The 21,523-nt window shown below is 44.6% G+C and overlaps 1 protein-coding gene and 1 long non-coding RNA gene across 3 annotated transcripts; one reads left to right on the forward strand and one right to left on the reverse strand.

The window, feature by feature from the left end:
* The first annotated feature begins 166 nt into the window (after positions 1-166).
* Positions 167-5,278, forward strand: LOC146502317 (uncharacterized). Its single transcript, XM_085134336.1, has 5 exons — positions 167-3,230; positions 3,718-3,874; positions 4,122-4,230; positions 4,334-4,455; positions 4,598-5,278. Exon 1 carries the CDS (start codon positions 424-426, stop codon positions 1,423-1,425), a length of 1,002 nt encoding a protein of 333 aa, XP_084990462.1. The 5' UTR covers positions 167-423; the 3' UTR covers positions 1,426-3,230; positions 3,718-3,874; positions 4,122-4,230; positions 4,334-4,455; positions 4,598-5,278.
* Positions 5,279-7,354: 2,076 nt separating this feature from the next.
* LOC146502318 (uncharacterized) lies at positions 7,355-20,543 on the reverse strand. 2 transcript variants are annotated; one of them, XR_014869496.1, is made up of 5 exons: positions 20,509-20,543; positions 12,450-12,561; positions 11,563-11,720; positions 11,079-11,136; positions 7,355-10,022 (listed from the first exon to the last, which is right to left on the reverse strand). It is a non-coding gene; the product is annotated as an uncharacterized LOC146502318 (long non-coding RNA). The 2 variants fall into 2 exon arrangements; XR_014869495.1 differs by lacking the exon at positions 7,355-10,022 and having other exon boundaries at positions 10,481-11,136.
* Positions 20,544-21,523: the final 980 nt, after the last annotated feature.

The raw sequence follows: 21,523 nt of genomic DNA on the forward strand, positions 1-21,523 counted from the left end.
TTCTAATATCCCCTCGGCTTGCTGCCGGTACGTTGGGGTTTTTCCCGGTGGACGAGAGGGTTTGTTCCCTGCGCCTTAGGGTCGGGGAACGGGTCCTGACTGTCATCTGCATTTATGCCCCGAGTGGCAGTTCAGAGTACCCAGCCTTCTTAGAGTCCCTGGGGAGGGGGGGGGGGGGTGCTGGAAGGTGCTCCACCTGGAGACTCTGTTGTCCTGCTGGGAGACTTCAATGCTCACGTGGGTAACGACAGCAAGACCTGGAGGGGCGTGATTGGGAGGAACGGCCTCCCTGATCTGAACCCGAGCGGTGCTTTGTTATTGGACTTCTGTGCTAATCACAGTTTGGCCATAACGAACACCTTGTTCGAACATAAGAGTGTCCATAAGTACACGTGGCACCAGGACGCTCTAGGCCGTAGGTCGATGATCGATTTTGTAATCATATCACCAGACCTGCGACCATATGTTCTGGACACTCGGGTAAAGACAGGGGCTGAGCTGTCAACTGATCACCACCTGGTGGTGAGTTGGATCAGGTGGCGGGGGAGGACCCTGGACAGACCTGGTGCACCTAAACGCGTAGTGAGGGTGTGCTGGGAACGACTAGCAGAGGCCCCAGTCCGCGAGATCTTCAACGCACACCTCCGGCAGAGCTTCAACAGCATTCCGAGGGAGGCGGGGGACATTGAGTCCGAATGGACCATGTTCAGCGTCGCCATTGCCGAAGCTGCTGCATTGAGCTGCGGCCGCAAGGTGGTTGGTGCCTGCCGTGGTGGTAATCCCCGAACCAAATGGTGGACACCAGAGGTGAAGGGAGCCACCAGGCTGAAGAAGGAGTCCTATCGGGCTTGGTTAGCCTGTGGGACTCCGGAGGCAGCCGACAGGTTTCGACAGGCCAAGCGGAATGCGGCTCGGGCAGTGGCTGAAGCAAAAACTCGGGTGTGGGAGGAGTTCGGAGAGGCCATGGAAAAAGACTTTCAGACTGCCTCGAAGAGATTCTGGCAAACCGTCAGGCGTCTCAGGAGGGGAAAGCGGTGCTCTACCTGCACTGTGTATAGTGCTGGCGGAGCGCTGCTGACGTCGACTGAGAAAATTGTCGGGCGGTGGAAGGAATACTTCGAGGACCTCCTTAATCCCACTGACGCGTCTTCCGAGGAGGAAGCAGAGTCTGGGGATGAGGGGAATGACCCGCCAATTTCTGGGGGCGAGGTCACTGAGGCAGTTAAACAACTCCTTGGTGGCAGAGCCCCTGGTGTTGATGAGGTCTGCCCCGAGTTCCTGAAGGCTCTGGACGTTGTAGGGCTGTCTTGGTTGACACGCCTCTGCAATGTTGCGTGGAGATCAGGGGCAGTACCCCTGGACTGGCAGACCGGGGTGGTGGTCCCCATCTTTAAGAAGGGGGACCGGAGGGTGTGTTCCAACTAAAGGGGGATCACACTCCTCAGCCTTCCCGGGAAAGTCTATGCCAGGGTGCTGGAAAGGAGAGTTCGTCCGCTAGTCGAACCTCGGATACAGGAGGAACAATGCGGTTTTCGTCCTGGTCGCGGAACACTGGACCAGCTCTTCATCCTCTCGAGGATACTTGAGGGTGCATGGGAGTTTGCCCAACCAGTCTACATGTGTTTTGTGGACTTGGAGAAGGCATTCGACCGTGTCCCTCGGGGTGTCCTGTGGGAGGTGTTGCGGGAGTATGGGGTGTCTGGCCCATTGCTACGGGCCATTCGATCCCTATACAACCGTTGCAAGAGCTTGGTTCACATTGCCGGCAATAAGTCGGACTCGTTCCCGGTGGGTGATGGGCTCCGCCAGGGCTGCCCTTTGTCACCGGTTCTGTTCATAATTTTTATGGACAGGATTTCTAGGCGCAGCCAAGTGGCGGAGGGCTTTCGCTTTGATGGCCTCAGAATCTCATCTCTGATTTTTGCGGATGATGTGGTTCTGTTGGCTTCATCGGGTGAGGGCCTCCAGCTCGCACTGGAGCGGTTCGCAGCCGAGTGTGAAGCAGCAGGAATGAGGATCAGCACCTCCAAATCTGAGGCCATGGTTCTCAACCGGCAAAGGGTGGAGTGCCCACTCCGGGTCGGGGATGAGTTCCTGCCCCAAGTGGAGGAGTTCAAGTATCTCGGGGTCTTGTTCGCGAGTGATGGGAGAAGGGAGCCGGAGATCGACAGATGGATTGGGGCTGCAGCTGCAGTAATGCAGACGCTGCACCGGTCCGTCGTGGTGAAGAGGGAGCTGAGTGTAAAAGCGAAGCTCTCAATTTACCGGTCGATCTACGTCCCTACCCTCACCTATGGCCACGAGCTGTGGGTAGTGACCGAAAGAACGAGATCGCGGATACAAGCGGCAGAAATGAGCTTCCTCCGAAGGGTGGCTGGCCTCTCCCTTAGAGATAGGGTGAGAAGTTCGGCCATCCAGGAGGGGCTCAGAGTAGAGCCGCTGCTGCTCCACATTGAAAGGAGCCAGCTGAGGTGGTTTGGGCATCTGACAAGGATGCCCCCTGGGCGCCTCCTGGGTGAGGTGTTCCAGGCATGTCCCACCGGGAGGAGGCCCCGGGGCAGACCCAGGACACGCTGGAGAGATTATATCTCTCGGCTGGCCTGGGAACGCCTTGGTGTTCCCCCGGATAAGCTGGAGGAGGTGGCTGGGGAGAGGGAGGTCTGGGCCTCTTTGCTTAGGCAGCTGCCCCCGCGACCCGGCCTCGGATAAAGCGGATGAAGATGGATGGATGGATGGATGGAAACAGTAATATTTCAGTGACTGCTGCTTATACCACAGGTTAATACACTCTACTGATAGGAGTCTGGTGGATGTTTGTTTACAGTCTGATGATGGGACATCATGCTCTGCATCTTTAAAGTTTGTCTCTTGATTATTATTCATACCCAATAATGTGAAGTATGCTTATATCTACTATAAATGAACCAACCTGGTGCTCTTCATTTATGGAGGCTGTTGAGTCTGAATTTGGATGTTGTGTATCTCGTGTTCTCTGGGCTTTGTTGTCCTCAGTCTTTTTGCAGGATCAGAAAACAAAACCAGGAGGCGCGTAAATGTTTCTTCTCCATGATGTTTCTTCAAATGTTTCTTCTGGATGATGATATGACGGTGACACGGGATGCCACCTTTGGTCTTGTGATGAAGCAAAGCTCAGGAAAAAGTGTGATTAAATGGTACCCACATGTTGAGAAGGATGTACAGGGGCACCTGCAGCCAAATCCAAGCTTCAGGTTAGTTGTAGTTGCAGAACGCTATAGGACTGAGACATCTGAGGCATCAAATGTTTGATTAAACGGATGAAAAAGAGAAGTTTCTTCCCTATAATTATCACTTCTTAAAATCTGTAGCAACTTCAAGTCTGCCAGCATGCTGAGCATGCTCAGAATGTGACAATATATTTTTGTTCAATACTTAATTTCTTTCAGTTGCAATTGTTAAATGAAAAAATATATATATTCTTATAATTTAGCAAACTAATTTATCAAAAAAAAAATATATACATATATCTGTATTAGTTTTAATAAATTAATTTGACACCTGTATTGAAAATACCATATTGTATTCATACAGAATCAGTATGGTATCATTGTTTGTCTGTTCACTGATTGTTGAAACTAAGAGCTAGTTTGATCTGTTTAGATCTAAAGTATCCAAAGTTGAGCTCTAATGTTTCTTCACCCCTGTGTGTGTGATATGTGATTTCCTACATGCTGGCAGAGCGGCAGTTTGTGCTCACAGATGGTGACGGTGTGGAGAGACGGTAGTGTTTCCTCAGAAGAACCAGCAGAGTCACAAAGGACACCAGTCCATCTCACCACCTTGACTTGCTGACTGATGCTCGTCTGCACTGCACAGAGGAAATCAACTGACCGAGGTTTGTCCAGTGATGTGTTATGAAATGTATATTTGTTTTATGCTTACAGATATGTTTTTCTTGACAGAGGGGCTCTGCAGAGGTTAGACAAAGCAGAGAAAATATGTGCTTTACTGTGATTTATTGAGATATTTGTTGCCTGATGTTCAGCAGGAATGGAGAAATAGAATCAAAGGGAGATGTTTTTGATGTTTTTGTAATGATGTAAGTAAATGTTCAATATTATTTATTTGCTTGGTTATATTAGGAGTGTTTCTGAGTGAGGGGGAGAGGAGTCATCATCCAGTTTAAGTGACGTAGATCAGTGGATACACTTGTCTCCCCTTTAAAGGAGACAATCCAAGTCATCCTTAAATGTTAGTGCTTTCAAATACACAAACATTTTTAAAGGACAAAAATGAACATCCAACTTTGACTGTAATACAAAATAAATCTTTGCGTGTGTTTTCAAACTCTCAGATGGGCAGCATATCAGTCTTGGACTGTCTAACCTGCCGGAGCAGCATTGAATGATCACCACACATGAGCATGTTCCTGCAACATTCAGCATCTGATCTGTCATCTGTGTGCTTCTGCTTTTGGTAAGTAGAGTTACCCAACTCCAGTAACTCTAAACACATGCCATCCATTTCTAACGGCCTGGTTACTTCCTGTCAGTTACTTTAGAAACCATGTGGTCACCTGACCTAACACTGTTTCTTCTTCTTCCCCTTAATGTTGAAGTGTCAAATGTCAAACAGCTGGAGAGGAAACTACACCAGTGTACTGGGATGTTTCAGCAACACATACCAGATGCTGTTCCTTCATGGTGACATCACCAGAGACAGTCCCGCCCACCTCAGGACCCATTGATTATGATGATTATAATGATGACAGCGAGCGGAACTAAGACTGTAAAAATCCACGACCAGAATGTTTAGATGCTTTCTAATTATTAATGAATACTGAGAGCCTCTTTCTGTGTTTTGTCTGTTTTTGGTTTTTACCTCATTTTTTACTAACAAAGTTCACCAAACTCACACAGTTTACATTCTGTATGTTTCCATCAAGGTTTATTTTCTTAGAAATCATAGTTTTTCTCCTTTTCTCTTTTTCTCTTGTGTAATTGATGATAATTCAGTGAATATACTGTGCTGCTTCCTTTTATTGCATCACACATTGCTTTAAGTTTTTCAGTGTCCAGTTATTTTTTACTGCTGTTTGAATTCTCTGTATGTTTGACCCTGTAGACTGTTTGATGGACTGCTTGTCTTCCTGTTTGTAACTGCCGCCTGTTTTTGACTAAAGATTTGGATTTCTGACTTTAACACAGCCTCTGCGTGCCCTCCCTTTGTGTTCTCTTCCTCTGTGAATGTGCTGCATGTGTCACAGATTCATTTTATTAACAGTTTTCCCACAGTGAGTTGCATCAGCATTCATTCACAGCACATTTCAGAAGGATTCAGATTAATACAGTGATCTTATAGTCAGAATTATCCTGACAGACTGCCACTGTAAATTATCTTTCATCAGGTAAATTTTAAAGTTCAGTATTTCAAAGCAGGAGTTATGAAGAATCATATTGGCATTAGGACTCTTCGGTGTGTCGCCGAGGTTGTGGGCGGGTGGGTGCACGGGGGCTCAGCCCTGGCTCAGGGGGCCTCTTGTGCATCGGCCTAACCGGGGGGCTCTTCAACTGGCAGGGAGGTTGTTCCATCCTTGCAGGAGTCCACTCTGCAGATGGGGGAGAGACATAGGAGAGGTGGAGAATAAACTTAACCTGGGTGTCTGTTGTCTTGTGTAGTCTGGGAGATGATTGAATGTTGGGGTGGGTACAGTTTCCTCTGCGGTGGGGTAGGGTGGGCTGCCCCGGGTCCTGTGGGGCTTGGCGGTGCTGCTGCCGTAGGCCCCGGTCTGGATGGGCCTGGGCTCCCTTGCCTTGGTGGATACCAGAGGACGGGCGTGCCTACTGGGGTCAGCGGGGGAGCTGGCCCTAGGAAGGGGCATCCTCCCCTCCCTTCTTTTCCTCCCCATCCCTGGCTACCTCCCTCTTCCCGCTCCACCACACCCACCCACACAGGTAGGGCCTTGGGGTGCGGGTGTGTCACCAGGGTGCAGGGGAGACATTCCCTCCCTCCCCCCCCCCCCCATCCTCTTCTGGCCACCTGTGCCTCAATTTTATCTCACAACTTAGACATCCACATTACTTACACTCTCATAACACACACACATATATATAGGGCCTTGAGGGTGGGCACGTTAACGGCGTCCAGTAGACGGTCTGTGTATTCAAACCTACCTCTGGCGCCGGTGCCCACCTCTCAATTTTAAATCCATGTAGACATTGAGGGTTCTCGGGAGGGGCCGTGTTAACACCTGCTGCTCTCTGGCAGCAGCACCATGCTCTCCCTTGTTTTAAATGCACTTTAGAGCAACACGCAGCAACACTACACTTGAGCGGGAGGAGGGAGGTATGGGGTCTTAACACACCCCCGTTCTCTACTAGCCATCGGGGCGGGGGGGCTGGGAAGAGATGCTGGCTGTCCAATTGGCCTCCCTGATGCTGCGGAGCCTGGGGCGGTCTGCTTGCCTCCACCCCGGAGGGAAGGGTAACATCTCTTGGGTCTGGGTGCCGTTTCCCCCTCTGGGGGCGAGGATACCTGGACCCGAGGTATAGAGTATGTTTGGGGAGTGTGATTGTGTGTACATGTCCATTTACGTTTATTCCTACGTTGGGTAAGTGCTGAGTATTTGTGTATGTGTGCATGAGGGTGGGAATGCATGTCTGTGTCTGTGTGTGCCTGTTTGTCTGTGTCTATATGTCAGGTCGGGTCTTAGACTCCACCTCTCTGGGAACTCCCAGGCCCTCCAAGTGTGGAGGCCTATCTCCCCTCACCACACTCCCTGCCGGTGACTGATGCCCTCAGGGGTCGGTGCATTGTTGGTTCTTGGTGTCCGGGGCTGGGCGCTCAGGTATGTACCAGCTCACTCCTGGTGGCTACTTGGCGGGGCCTGGCGCCTGTTGCTCGGTCAGGCCTCTTCCGGGGTGCGGAGGGCCCTCGGGCCTCCGGCCTCTGTGCCTGCAGCTCGGTTTACTCTGGCACAGCTGGCTGCCGGCAGGCACGCCGGTGCAGCCCCCTCTAGCTTCTGCCCGGTGGCTACTGGGTGACCCCTCGTCTGGGGATCCTCAGCCCTTCCCATGAAGGTGGCACGGATGCCCCTCCGGTGGTCCTCCTTGGGCTCTTGCACTCTGGGTCCTCTGGATGTCTGGGGCCTGGATCTCCTCCATGCCTGCTTCATGCCCTGGGGGACAGGACTATGACTCTCTACATCCTCTTGCAGACCATTACATGGGGAAACCATTTGAATACAAGCGCGCCGATCCACACAGGTGTGCACACGGGTGTTCACTGTTCGTAGACTTAAATCACACCTTTCTTGGCTGCTACTTCAAAGCACATTGTGCGCTGTCTGTCCTGCGTGCTGCACAACAACATTCAATATTTAGTATTTACTGCTGTTTACACTTAGCTAGATTAATGCGATGGTGTTGTTTAGTATGTTGCTTTGTTTTGTTTTTTTTGCTTGTTTTCTATTCTTTTTCTCTCAACAGGTGATCCCGGAGATATTTTTTTCCCCCCTTTCTCACTGTCCCTCTCCCCTTCTGTTTTTCTTTTCCTTCCTCTTTCTTTCTCCCTTTCCTATCCCTCACTCATGTCTGTCCCGTCTGTAACAACTGAAAATAAAATAAAATAAATAATAAAAACAAAGGTCGATCAAATGGACCAATACGGCAATGCCATGATGATCCATTTGGCAAAATAAATCCATTTGGTATCCTTGTTGGTCTTCAGACAACAATTCTGACGGCTAAAGAACCAAATGGGACAGGCAAAAAAAAGAAAAAAAACAAACAAAAAAAACCAATATGTACTTACAAACTTAAAGTTTTTTAATTATGTTAGAATATTGGAAGACAATCAACTTGTAGTGTTTTCCGCATATTAATTATTCTGAAATAGAGACGGTGACCCTAACTGTACAGAAGCACTAAACAACTGACAATCTAACAAACATTGGCCTGAGCCGTCATGCACAGTGAGTCTGATCCTTTGCTGTGAGAGTATGACAAGCATGTTTCTGGTCAGTTTGGAAAAAATAATATCACAATGTTGATCTTTTTTTCAATATTCCTTCTCTTTTACAACATAAACTGATCAAAGCTACTTATGTTCACAGCATGTAATAATACTGACAGCCCAGGGCATTGTGGTCTGTTGAGATAGGGTTAGGGTTAGGGTTAGCAATTCAGACATATGTAATCAATATTAAACGTCTCTGACGTGGGCCACTGTCCGCAGTGTTGGGAAATCCATACCAGGCTGGAACGAGTCAAGGTAGGTGAGCATCCACGAGAAGACACAGCAGATGCATCCTATTAATACTGACAGGACCAGGAGACTCCAGAAACCGAGCATCTTCTCTTCAGTGCCATCCTCTCCTGTCACCCTCTCTGCCCGCAGCTCTTTGAGTATGGGGTAGATAAGGGCACAGAGAAACCCTTATTACTAATTTGTATTATAATTCAATTTTCATGAAATATTCATATTCAGTATCAGTCCTTTTATATTATAACCACGTATCCACCCAGGCTCATTGTGGGGCAGGGCTCTGTCCTGGGATGCTTGACTACAAGGTAATGTACACCTGGCCAGGTATCCAGTCTGTCACAATTGTTTTCAATATTTGGTTCAAAAACATGAGTGACAACAAAAATCCAACTAGGATTCTTGCATATGATGAATGAAGTCTGTCTTTGACTGTATTGTCCAGCTGATCCATCAAACCCCCAGCAGGTGAACCTTATTCATGACATAACACGGCAACAATGTAAAAAATTAAACAGCAACAGTCTAAATGTAAAGTGCATTCTAAAGTCCTCTTCAATAAATTGTATGCAAAGAGTCATTCAGGACTGTAAAACGTGAACTACAGAACCCAGAGTCTTCATCATTAAATCTCTGGTTGCTTCATTTTTCTATCCTATATCAGATACTTTAAAGGTTAGGTTAGGTAAAGTTGCATTCTCATGGTGAGGCAAAGTGCTTTATGTGTGTGTGTGTCATGAATGGCTATAAAAGGCCTATAATTAAAGAACAAAGCGGGGTTTGAGTTCGAGTTACAGCAGACTGTCACTACTTGTAAATGGAACGCAGCCTTCCTACGGCGGACAGCTAATAACAGGAATCGGACGCGCGGTCCACCCTAGTCCACAGCAACCACCATAGCAACCGCCTAACATGACCTTAAAAACATATTCTGTCTTCATAACTATCAAAAACGTGAAATGATTTGCAAAGTGTGAAAGTGTTACAGTTGCAGAGAGCTATGGCAGTATCTTTGGAAGGTGGTTACATAGCTAATAATATACGATGTAACTATGGAGACAGTCAGTCACGCGAGCTAGCGGTGCATGTTTACTACAGTAAATAAGGTGATTGTGTGCACAGCGTCCACACGCTGCAGAGGGTAAAGACATTACTTCAATATTGTTTTATATTGATATATATTTGCCTTCTGTTGACCATCACCTCAGGTTCACCATTACAGTTTCAGCATACAGATGCACACTGTCTAAATATGAACACATTCAAAAACTCATGTCTCAGAAATAAGCACAGCTGTTCATGTTTGTCATTAGTTTTATTTGTAAGAAAATTATGAACTTCATATTGTGTATCAAATAAAAGAACATTTCACAACTCTGAGTCAACAGAAACAGGTAACAGAAATGTCTCTAATGTAGACATGTACAGTGTAGTGTAATCATTAAAAGATCATAAAGGAAAAACTAACATTTATGTGAAACTAATTGTAATAAAAATGAGCAGGTGCTTTATAGATTTAAAAGACAGAATCTGAAAACAACACTTTTTTGGTCTAAGTGATCAAAGTAGAAAACAGAACTGATGTTCAAGAACAAACCATAGCTGCGCTAATATTACACATCTCGATCATTGTAGTGAACAGACATGTTGCTTTTAAAACCACATGCAGTGTGTGACCATGACTGTTCACTGAGACAATGAACGCCACTTCGCTGAAGCATTCTTCTTCTTCTTCTTGCCATTAAATTGGAAGCAGAAGGAGCACGAGCTGATTTGATCTACTGAAAGGAAAAAGCAGAACATCTGAGCTGAAACCAGTCAGCTGAAACCATTAAGACAGGAACAATCATTCAATGCAGTGTCTCAGGTGGCTTAGCCTGTTACAACTGTTGATACAAGCTAACAAGTTAACATACAGTGTCAGGGAATTCCAGTGTGGGAATTCCAGTAGTTCCCACACTGGAATTCCCTGACACTGTATGTTAACCGTATTTAGCTTGTATCAACAGTTGTAACAGGCTAAGCCACCTGAGACACTGCATTGAATGATTGTTCCTGTCTTAATGGTTTGTAGTCATTTAACTTTCATCCATTCATTCATTTAATTCAGGAGGAAGAAATGGCAGGTTGGTGCAGGCTGGTTACATGCATTTGGTCCCATGCTGTCTTTAACTAAATGACTTGGTTCATTTTATGGCTGGGCTGTATGTGGGGTTATATCATGTTATCATGAGCAGGAGTACCTGTCCCCTGTTAGACTTAGAAAGTTTCTCCATAAGTAGAGTTTCTAACTCTTCTAGCACATCTGTGGCTGACAGCTTTTTGGTGGCTCTTTTTACCCCACACTGGTTGTGAGTGTGTAAATAGCCCCACTAGTTCTTTTGGGTTGCAGTTAACTTGGGAGGAAGGGGTGGGTATGCCATGACTAGATGAATAACAATTATCTGGGATACATAAATTTCATAATGCATGCATATATCTCTATCAATTAAACCTGGCCTGAGGGCTGCCATTTTTTACATTCAGTTATTTCTTTGTTGAATCAAAATAATGAATGTGTTACAGTTAAAGTGAAACACTGGTCAGTGTAAATGGCTCATTGGGACACAGAAACCTTTAAATTAAACCTGATATCTAGTGTCAAACAATATCAAAGCTGTAAAAGATGTTTACAGTCAGAATTTATAAAACTATGATTGTAAATAAATTCAAACAAGTGAGCTTTTCTTTGTGCTGAATATCAACACTGTGATTTCTTAGACTGTAAGCTTTACTTTAGCACAACCAGTTGTAGAAGCCGTCACTCCAAATGTCTTTTGATAACAAGAAAAAAATACCTTTTCAGTACACGGCCTGAAGTTCTTCTCCGACATCTTCTGCCATCAGCTTTGTCTGCTGGTTTGAAGACAATAAACCACAAAAAAGATGATTTAGTCACTTTGTCTGCGTCATGCAGCTCGAATGTGTCGTGTAACGATGTTGAATAGCCGTCGTTATCCCTCTGCTGCATCAGTAGGATTGTACTGTACAGCATCTCATTGATATGTGAGGAATGCTAATGTAACACAATAACAGACTTACATCATTAAAATATAAAGGGCAGGAGATATTTAGATATTTTTATATTTATATTATATTTTATAGCTGACAGATATTACTAAATAGATAGAATTTACTAAATAGCTGGATGAACATGAAAAATATGTCTATAATCACAAATGACCATGAGAGCCAGTAGAATTTATTAAACTGGACACTCAAAAGACGTCCTTAAATGCTCTTTAAGTGGCAGAACAGATGAACAAACAGTTAATCGCTTACTTGAGATGAAATCTGCTCAGCTACTTTGAAAACAGCTTCTAACTGGTTCCTCCTTTAACAGGATGACTGCTCAGGGGTAAGGCCATCATGCAATCCAGCAACCTTTATCGTTCTGCTTTGATTCACCAGGAACTATTAGGGAAACCTTCCAGCGCCTCCTGTGAAAGACACAGGGATAAACACAAACATTTATTAACATGTTCCACAGTCTTCCAGTTTGATTTTCTCATCCTGTGGACAACAACATACAGGGATGCTGGTTTATTGTTAACTTTTGTAAGGTTTATTTACTGAACATATCCAGCTGCAGCTCCACTGTGATCCTGAACTGGATAAGCACTTAAGAAAATGTGTCAATAAATGGACATACATCAACTTACTATATTTATCCAAACAGACTGGACCAATAATGCTTCACTGAGTTAGAGACTTTAACAGACTCTTCTATGTAAGAATGTCTCGTGCTGATATACCTGCAAACTTGACAACAAAGGTTTTTCAGACTGCATGTAGCTGTCCTCTATGTCAGCTAACACATTTACATTTATGTCACACTTATTTCTGCTTTCCCATTTTATAATTATTACTTACATTTTGATTAGATACCTTGAGTTTGTAAATGATCAGATTACATAATTGGAATACAATGTATCCAATTCAGGGTTGCGGGAGGATGAAGCCTATCCCAGCTGATACAGGACAAAGACAGGACAGGCTGCCAGTTTATTGCAGGGCTAACACAATATGTGTAACAGAAAATCCACTTAAATGTTTGATATTTCTTATAATAATCATAATTATGACTATTATTTAAAGGTTTCTTTATAAATACATTTTGATTTTTTATAACCCCTAAAATATAAACCTGAGCTGTTTCAGATTCTGACCTCTGACCTCAGTGACCTGGCTGTGTCCTCACTGCAGCTCCCTCTTGGAAGTACGTCTGCTTCTTGTCTTCCCCCAGTGTTGACCGCCTGCCCTTGATATCACGTACTGTAACTGAGGAACAAAAAAGGACAAACACTTGCCTTCATTTAAGAAGTACATTCATACAGAGGTAATCTATGGAAACACACTAGTTCACGCTTTTGGGAGGAATCAGTTCCTGTGAAACATTTCTGTAAATGAACGTCATGTGGAGAATGAATGAAATAAGTTCTTCAGGTGACTCAGCAGTCCCACACTGACAAATGAAATCTAGTTAAACTATTTGGCATATTTGCTCTTCTGAAATCTGTGTTAAACAACAACAAACATAAATTAGTAACAAAAATACAGCTGAGTAGAGGCTTTACAAACCACCAGCAGCCATAATGCTAAATTTCAATCTTCAAATGTTTCTGAGCAGTCTTCAACCTGCTTTTAACACATTAAAGTCCCAATGAATAAAGTCAATGCAGCCTGACTCAATCCTAAATGTTCAGCACACAGAGACACAGAGGTACCGTTTAAAGTTTAGTGTTAACTTGAGTCACTGATCATTTGCAGTATTACAGAGTCTGGCAGTCTTTGCATGATGTCCACGTCACAGTACGTTTCTAGCTGACTCTCAGGTGTGACAGGTGTGCCAGCAGGAAAGAGTAATAATAACCTGCATCCTGAGGTTTGTCATGCAGGATTAAAGGAGCCAGGCTTTGTTCACACAGCTAGGATTGTATTTTACACTGACCCTGGGTCAGTATACATATCATACAGCACTGAAACTTGCACATATTTATTATAGATGTACTGAAGCTAATCGAGATATTTGCTGTCAATCTGTGGCTGCGATTAAACACTTTACTGGAAACTTTATTAACTAGTAACTTCATCAGTCATGACAGAAGCTAATATTTCTGTTCTAACATCGTTTAAACAGTAACAGCTTTACTCCAATATAAGCTAACGTTTACACCGTAACTTTAAGCTAGCACCATAAATGCATCTTAAAGCTTTTATATTAGCACTCGGTGTATTACTAACATAACCACATTAACATTATTGACACTCCCTGACTTTTAATAGTCATTCTATAAATGCTGTTGTAACAGCGGTCTGGGAGGAAGGAGCGGCTAGTAGGTCCAGCGAGCGTGTGGTGTGGGGGTTAGCTGAATAACCCGAAGCCAGTCGGTTAAATCCAATAACAGACCTTTATTCGCCGTCAGCAACATTACACTTTATAATGCCAGGTCTCCTCGGCTGTACTCGTCCGCGCATACATGCGCGGGGATTGGTATCGCCAGTGCCAGCTTGCTACAACAGAAAGGTGTTTTTGGAGAATGGAACACGAGCAGCATGGAATGGCTGCCGCTAACAACACACACCCACTAGGAGACCCCCATAGCTACTACAATAGTTGGGCAACCCCCCCCTAGTGGTGCTATAACTAGGGGTGGGTTTTTATAATCGATTTATCGATTAAAATCGATTCTGGCTTGGATAACGTAAAATCGATTCATTAAAACCCTGAATCGATTTTTTAATATAAATTTATTTTGCCCGAAATGCCAGAATCTCTGGTGAAATCTCACAAAATTTCAACAACCACCAAACAGCTAAGACAGTAAATGAGAGCAGGAACACGGATTCTGCACAAAGACGTAAACACACAGCGCAACCCGCGGATCAGAATCAGTTAGATGTCGCCTTTCTCACGGTCGGGGCTGAAAGCCGACAGCTCGCTGATTCTGATCTGTCGGCGGGTCCGCGCTTTGTGTTCACGCCCTTTATGCGCGGATTCTAAAGCTGTTAGTTTGATGTCTCTCCAAACAATATTGACCGAACCAGCAGCAAAAGAAGATCCAAACTACGCATCACATAAACATCGTCATGTATTCACTCTTACTTTTATTGTTTTGCTTCGACCACGATGCACAGCTCTCTCGCGTGCTCGTGCTCTCTCTCTCTCTCCCCCCCCCTCTCTCTGTACTGTTTTCTGCATTATTCGCTTGCTTGTTACGCACAAGTCTACCGTTGTTTACAGTGCTGTCGGCCGACGTTTTTTTTTCCGTTTTATATACTTCTGAAAAGAAAACCTAATTTCTGCCATTCAATACTGAACAAATTTAAACTTTTTAAAATTATGCAAAATGCAAAACGCTTAGCCGTGTCTCTAATAAAACCGCTGTAACTTCAGAGGTAATGTTCATGTGTTGATTATTGGTTTTCTTTCGTTTTTGATGTACTGCAGAATATTTTATAAAATCCCAGGCCAGGAAAATCACCTTCATGTTTTTCTGTGTTTTATCCTCAGCTACTTTGACACAAAGGCATCTGCTGTGATACCTTTGATAAAGTCTTGCGTGTGTCAGCTTCCTTTTTATAGATACAAAAATATGTAAATGTACTGATCTGAATGATAATATTTCTGACTGTCAAAATTTCCCAGATTCAAATTGAAGTGAATCGAATCGAATTAAATCGAATCGTGGATCGAATCGATTCGGGACCTTGTGAATCGGAATTGAATCGATTCTAGAAATCAGTGACGATACCCAGCCCTAGCTATAACCCAAAAGGGTTGTTACATCACCCCCCCCCCCCCCCCCCCCCGGCAATTAGGAGGCTGTCCTCAGCCGGACCCAGGTAACCCTCCTCCCGCTACCCCCTTTCACTATACATAGCTACTTTAGGTAGTAAGCAGGCTGTGGAGGAATTGTTATACAGCATCGGTACAGTCAATACAATCAATACAATCAATAAACAAAATTAGTGATTGAAGCAAACAATACAGAACATGCAGTGTTACTGGCTACTCATCCTCTGGAGATGGTCCTAGGCAAGGGAAAAACAGTCAAAAATACAACACATCCCGTTGCTTAAATCAGTACAACAGAAAACCAAACCAAAAGCCTCTCACGGGCTGTGGTGACGAGGGTTCAGTGGAACAGAACAAGTAATCATCCCTTACGAACAGAATAATTACATCACATACATCTTGCATGAAACCAACCCTCAGTCAACCTCAAGTTTGTCCGTATGATAACGGTTAGTCCACCAGGTACCCTTCCAACCAGCGGTCATTACGGGGCACCGGCGGGGTTCGTTGGGGAGATGGCCGCTCTCCCGGCTCTCCCGTAGCTCCATGATCCAGACACTTCAGCAGGCTCTTCTGCAGCTCCAGCGAAGCCTGTAAGCAAACTCGTGGCTTCTCGACCTCAGCTTCCAAGTTTACCACTTCAAGGTTGAGGTAAAGAGGTGTAGAGTGAGGGATGATGTACTCTGTCAGGCCAGGCGCCTCAGCATCCGGGTCGCAGCCATCCTCCTCACTCCTCGTGTCTGCGTGGGACGCCATTTTAAAAGTGTGGAAACAACTCGCTCCCACAAAAGTTATGGCGAAGTGAAAAGAGCGTTCACACACAGTACCTAAGCGCATATATCAGTCGGACCGAGAGCGTCCATGCACACTGATGCTTCAATGCTTTACACAAAACAACACGTCCCTCTGAATAAACACCGTGTCAAAGTCACTGCAGCATTAGCTTAGCTTTAGCGCCGCTGATGTCATAACGGTCCAACAGCACTGAGTTGGCGGTCCGACGGACCGTACAGTTACTCTCGGAGTACTCTCCCTCGGCAGGCAAGTGTGTCAAGCGATGGGTCGGCGCTCTTCTGTGCCTGCAAATATCGTCGAAATCGTGGGGAGTTGGCTCCTTCACGGGGTTCTATCGTCCCGGCAAATACAGCCAGACGAAGAGAAAAAAAAAAACACGCCACCTCAGCCGAAGTGTCGATCGTTGAAAAACACGGGAAAAATATCCGAGCCCACCGTCTGTCGGTCCGGATGACGATGAAGATCCAGAGAACAATGTTCGGGCGCCACTTTGTAACAGCGGTCTGGCGAGGAAGGAGCGGCTAGCAGGTCCAGCGAGCGTGTGGTGTGGGGGTTAGCTGAATAACCCAAAGCCAGTCGGTTAAATCCAATAACAGACCTTTATTCGCCGTCAGCAACATTACACTTTATAATGCCAGGTCTCCTCGGCTGTACTCGTCCGCGCATACATGCGCGGGGATTGGTATCGCCAGCGCCAGCTTGCTACAACAGAAAGGTGTTTTTGGAGAATGGAACACGAGCAGCATGGAATGGCTGCCGCTAACAACACACACCCACTAGGAGACCCCCATAGCTACTACAATAGTTGGGCAATCCCCCCTAGTGGTGGTCCGCCTTTCATTTATATCTGGAGAGTCAGACAACATTGAACAAACTGTATAGAATACCCTAAATTCCCATGAGTTTGCAATATCTTTGCCTAATGAACATTTAAACAGTTATAAGTAATGACAAGTGTTCTGTTATCAATAAAGTTGTTTTTTTTTAAGTGAATTTCACCCTTTGACCTTTACAAGTCCTTTCAGGAAGCCAAAGTTTTTCACATCTACTGGAAGATTGCACAACTGAAAGTTCACTTGCTGCAAGAAATAAACACATTTGTAAATTTACACAATATGTACACAACACACTCAACTATGAATTAAGAGCATAACATCAACAGTTAAAACCAAATCTTAAGAGTTTAACAAAATACGTTTCCTTTTGTGTATTGCATTAGCGTGCTTTATGCTTTTTACTGTTCAGGAACACATGCGTAATGCAGGGATGTCACTCCTGGAGGCCTGCTCTTCATTTGATTCAACCGTGCTAAACCAGAAAGAACTAAAACATGCAAAGCAGCTCTCCAGTACAGAATTTGGGCATCCCTGGACTAATGAGAGGGGTGATACTGAGATCTAGATTTTAATAAAGCAATTAGGTCTGGTTTGAGGGCAGTGGTTGAGATGCGTAAAATATCACGCAAGTGGGAGTCACTCATCCTTGATCTCAATCGGTTCTTGTTTAAGTTCATGACAGAGAATGTTTGCTCACACAAATATGTGGAACCAAATAAGCTCAGCATTTTCTTAGCAAGAGATCGCACTTCAGGAAACCTGTCTTTGTCTAGCTGCCGATAAAAGTCAACAAGAGAACACTGCCGGTGTTTTCCGCGGCACTCATCGTCACACTGCAGCTCAATGAGCTCCAGCTGAAGCTGCGGAGGAGCATCATCAGGGTCCACGGAGAAGGGAGATGAGAAAAGCAGCATGTCTTTTTCAATAGCTGCAAAGTCCTGAAAGCGTTTATTAAATTCTCCAGAAAGAGACGCGATAGCTGTTGCGTACCTCTTCATTTGGACATTAATGTCCTCTGGGAAACTGTCAATAACCTCTTTCAAAGCTGGGAAGTGTGCGGTACAGGGCTCTGTTAGGGACAAGTGTCTTTGGAAAAGTTGCAGTTTGGTTCCAAAGGCCTTGATGTGAGCGTATAGTTGGCTCACCACTGCGTCTTTTCCTTGAAGATTAACATTCAGCGCATTCAGAAGCTTCGTAATGTCAACCAAAAAAGCCAGATTTGCCAGCCATACAGGATCAGACAGTTCTTCCATTGGTTGTCCCTTCTCATCTAAAAACTGTCTGATTTCCTCTCTGAGAGAGAAAAATCGCTGTAGTGCAGACCCCCGACTTAGCCACCTCACATCATTGTAATAAATTACGTCACCATATTCAGCCTGGATGTCATGCAGAAACTGCTGAAACTGTCGGTGGTACAGAGCTTTAGAGTGAATACAGTTGATTGTCTTTGCTACTGGTTTCATAACATCATCAAATTTGAGATGTTTGGCACAGAGAGCCTGCTGATGAATGATACAGTGAAGTTTAACAGCGTTACCTGCTTCTTTGCTGACTTTATTGCAGATCAGTGTGGACAATAGTGATGGGATTTCCGGCTCTCTTTAGAGATCCTCTTTCGGTTCGGCTCACCAAAAAGAGCCGGCTCTTTTGGCTCCGAACCAGCTCTTCAGGTTGTTTTGTTGCTTTAATTAATTTATTATTAACAATAATATAAAATTATGCACAAAAGGAATTACTAATGTAAAAAAAAGTGGTTTTATTTATATATGTTTATATATAAATATATGCGGTGGCCCCTAGAGACAAAACACGTACAAACTCCAAAACACATTTCTAGCATGAACTGAACTTCCAAAGCAGAGCTACTAGATCACTTAAATTACACAATTGAAAGCATGTGTGCATTGTTTGTGTATTTATACACAGGCAATCATATATATTCAAATAATTTAAAAAAAAAAAAAGTTCATTTACCTGTTACTACCACACACCAAATCCGGTCGTTGGTACTTGCTGGCTTGTGTAGCCACTAGGTAACAAAAGCTCAACACTGCGCCTAGCATCCTGGAGCACTTCTATTGTCTTTTGTACGGGCTTCGGAGTTTGTACGTGCTTCGGAGTTTGTACGTGTTTTTACGTGTTTTTGAGTTCGTACGTGATTTGAAGTTTTTACGTGCTTTGTCTGTAGGGGCCACCGTAAATATACTTTTATTTATTCACTCCACATAAAATGTAATAAATAAATCATATAATACAAAAATCAACTATTCACATTTCAAATTTTAACTATTTAAATTTTCAGCTTTTTCCTTTTACAAATTTAAAGTGAAACAACACAAGACACTGCAAACCACAACACAATTAAATATAAATTAAAATATGAAAACAAAAATAACATGCATATTCTCTGTCATATGGGCCCGCATGAATAAACTTTCTGAATCCTTTATCATCTGCAACCTAAAATAGTTGTGGATGATTACTATACCTTTCTAATGTGACGTTGTTGACCCTGGCTCTCTTTCTCTCTCTCTCCCTCAGGCTCTGTTCCTGTGCTACTGAGTGTAACTACCGCCCCTCCCCCCTCTGCCCAGCGTAAAGCACAAGGCTCGTGTGCAGAGTGAAGCGGAAAAAAAGTGCGAGAGAGAGGGTGAGAGAAAGAAAAAAAAAACCCCACGTGACGGCTCGCGATAATGAGCCGGCTCGCGTCGTTCACGTCAAAGAGCCGGCTCTAAGAGCCATTTCGTTCGCGAACGACCCATCACTAGTGGACAATCCGCTTCGCTCACCAGCCATGGCAGGTGCACCATCAGTAATGATCCCAGAAACTTTACTCCATGGTAGCTTCATATCATCAACAGCTTCACAAACAGAAATGAATAAATCCATTCCTCTGGTTTGACCCTTAAGGCTTTTGAGATCCAGCAGCTCCTCTGTCACGTTCATCTTGTCATCGACTCCTCGTAAATAAATCAGCAGTTGCGCGGTGTCAGATGCATCGGTACTTTCATCGCAGGCTAATGAGAAATAATCAAAATCCACTCCTCTGTCCCGCAGCTGTCTGTGAATGTCTGACGATAAATCCTCAACTCTTCATGCCACAGTGTTGCGTGCCAAGCAAGCATTCAGAAATTCTTGCTTCTTCTCGGGGCAAATGTTCTCCACCATCTTCATGACACAGTCTTTGACAAACGTTCCTTCAGTGAAAGGTTTGCCATGTTTAGCTATTAACATAGCCACTTCGTAGCTGGCTTTCGTGATATTTTCATGTCTCACAGGCCCGAGTGAAAAATCGCTGTTGCGAAGCCAGAGCAGCTTGGAGTTGCTTCACTTTTTCAGCGCGCTCACTCCCTGTTAGCTTGTTATATGTTGCAGCATGTTTAGTCTCGTAGTGTCTCCTAATGTTAAAATCCTTAAACAAGGCAACAGTCTCTTTACAAATCAGGCAAACACAATTGCCTCGAATTTCAGTAAAAAAATACTGCAATTCCCACCGCTCCTGAAAGCGGCGGCCCTCACCATCAACTTTTCTCTTTTTTCGTACAGTCGCCATGGCAGAAATGAGCAGAGAAGGGCGGGCTCGCAGCACAGGTGCATGTAGCAGAAAAAATGTGCAGCCACCATGTGGTGAAAAAAGGAATTACACATTTAAAGCCAGGATTTATTTATTCAGACTTAGAAAGTGAGCCATAAATTATACATAATTAGACTGAAGCTGTGGGCCACATGAAATCTGACCGCGGGCCGTGATTGGCCCGCGGGCCGGACTTTGGACATGCCTGGTTTAAATGGTCTTACCTGTAAACACTGCTGTATCCACCGGATTCCAGCCATGGATGATAACAACCTTCTGAACAATCTAGCAGGAGACGGCCCATATCTATGGGACTGATTTGTGCTAATAACGCCCATTGTATGGACTGATAACAGCCGAAGCGGGTGAATAAAGTCACCCAGTAGCTAGCTGTGTATATTACCCAGCATACACCTCTCCCTACACAAATGCAATAAATGATACAAAAGTATCGTTCTACCTGTTTTTCAGGTAGTTGTTTACATTATATAATTTATTGTGTTCAGTATACGTCACTACAATGTGATTTCGGAAATATATAAATATACGGACAACAGGCTCTTCCGCGGCAATCTGTTGTCGTCAATAAGCAACGTTAAGGGAGCTCTATAGTATTCAATGAGAGGACCCTGCACGTCAATAGGGCTTTGGAGTTGACGTCACGCCGCAATGCATTATGGGAGCGCAGCGCCATTTTCAGGGTCTACGAATCCAAAGCCCTATTCACTTTGCTGGAACGATGACGACAAGAATCATGCTTAAAAGCAGCTCAAAAGAAAACGGGCGGTATAGAGACCGATTGCGTCCAGAGGCGAAGCAGCGTTACTTGAAAAAAAATAGAGTGCATCGCAAATCTGGACCCGTACGAAATACGGCAGTGGAGTAAAGACCCAGACGACCTACCGCCACTGTCCTACCCCGATGTCTTCGCCTATCTTGTTTGTGGAGTAAGCGCCTACACAGCGAACCAGTTCCGAAATTACAAGTCACTGGAGGCCCACATCCAATTTACCAACGGCTGGGTGCAAGATTTGGGTATTTTCAAGCCGCCAAACTCTGAGTACGTCGTCATTCATACTAAGGTAAGTCAGCTGAAGCGCATCAAGTGTAATAGCCATTTTCCACCCCCCACCATAATTAATGTTATACATTTATCATCAAGCTGCTAAAATATCGTTATCATATTATGTGCCCATAATTGTAAAGTAGATGCAAATTAACACATTGATAATCGGGCAA

This window comes from Neolamprologus multifasciatus, chromosome 15 (genome assembly GCF_963576455.1).
Source record: "Neolamprologus multifasciatus chromosome 15, fNeoMul1.2, whole genome shotgun sequence".
Taxonomy (NCBI): domain Eukaryota; kingdom Metazoa; phylum Chordata; class Actinopteri; order Cichliformes; family Cichlidae; genus Neolamprologus; species Neolamprologus multifasciatus.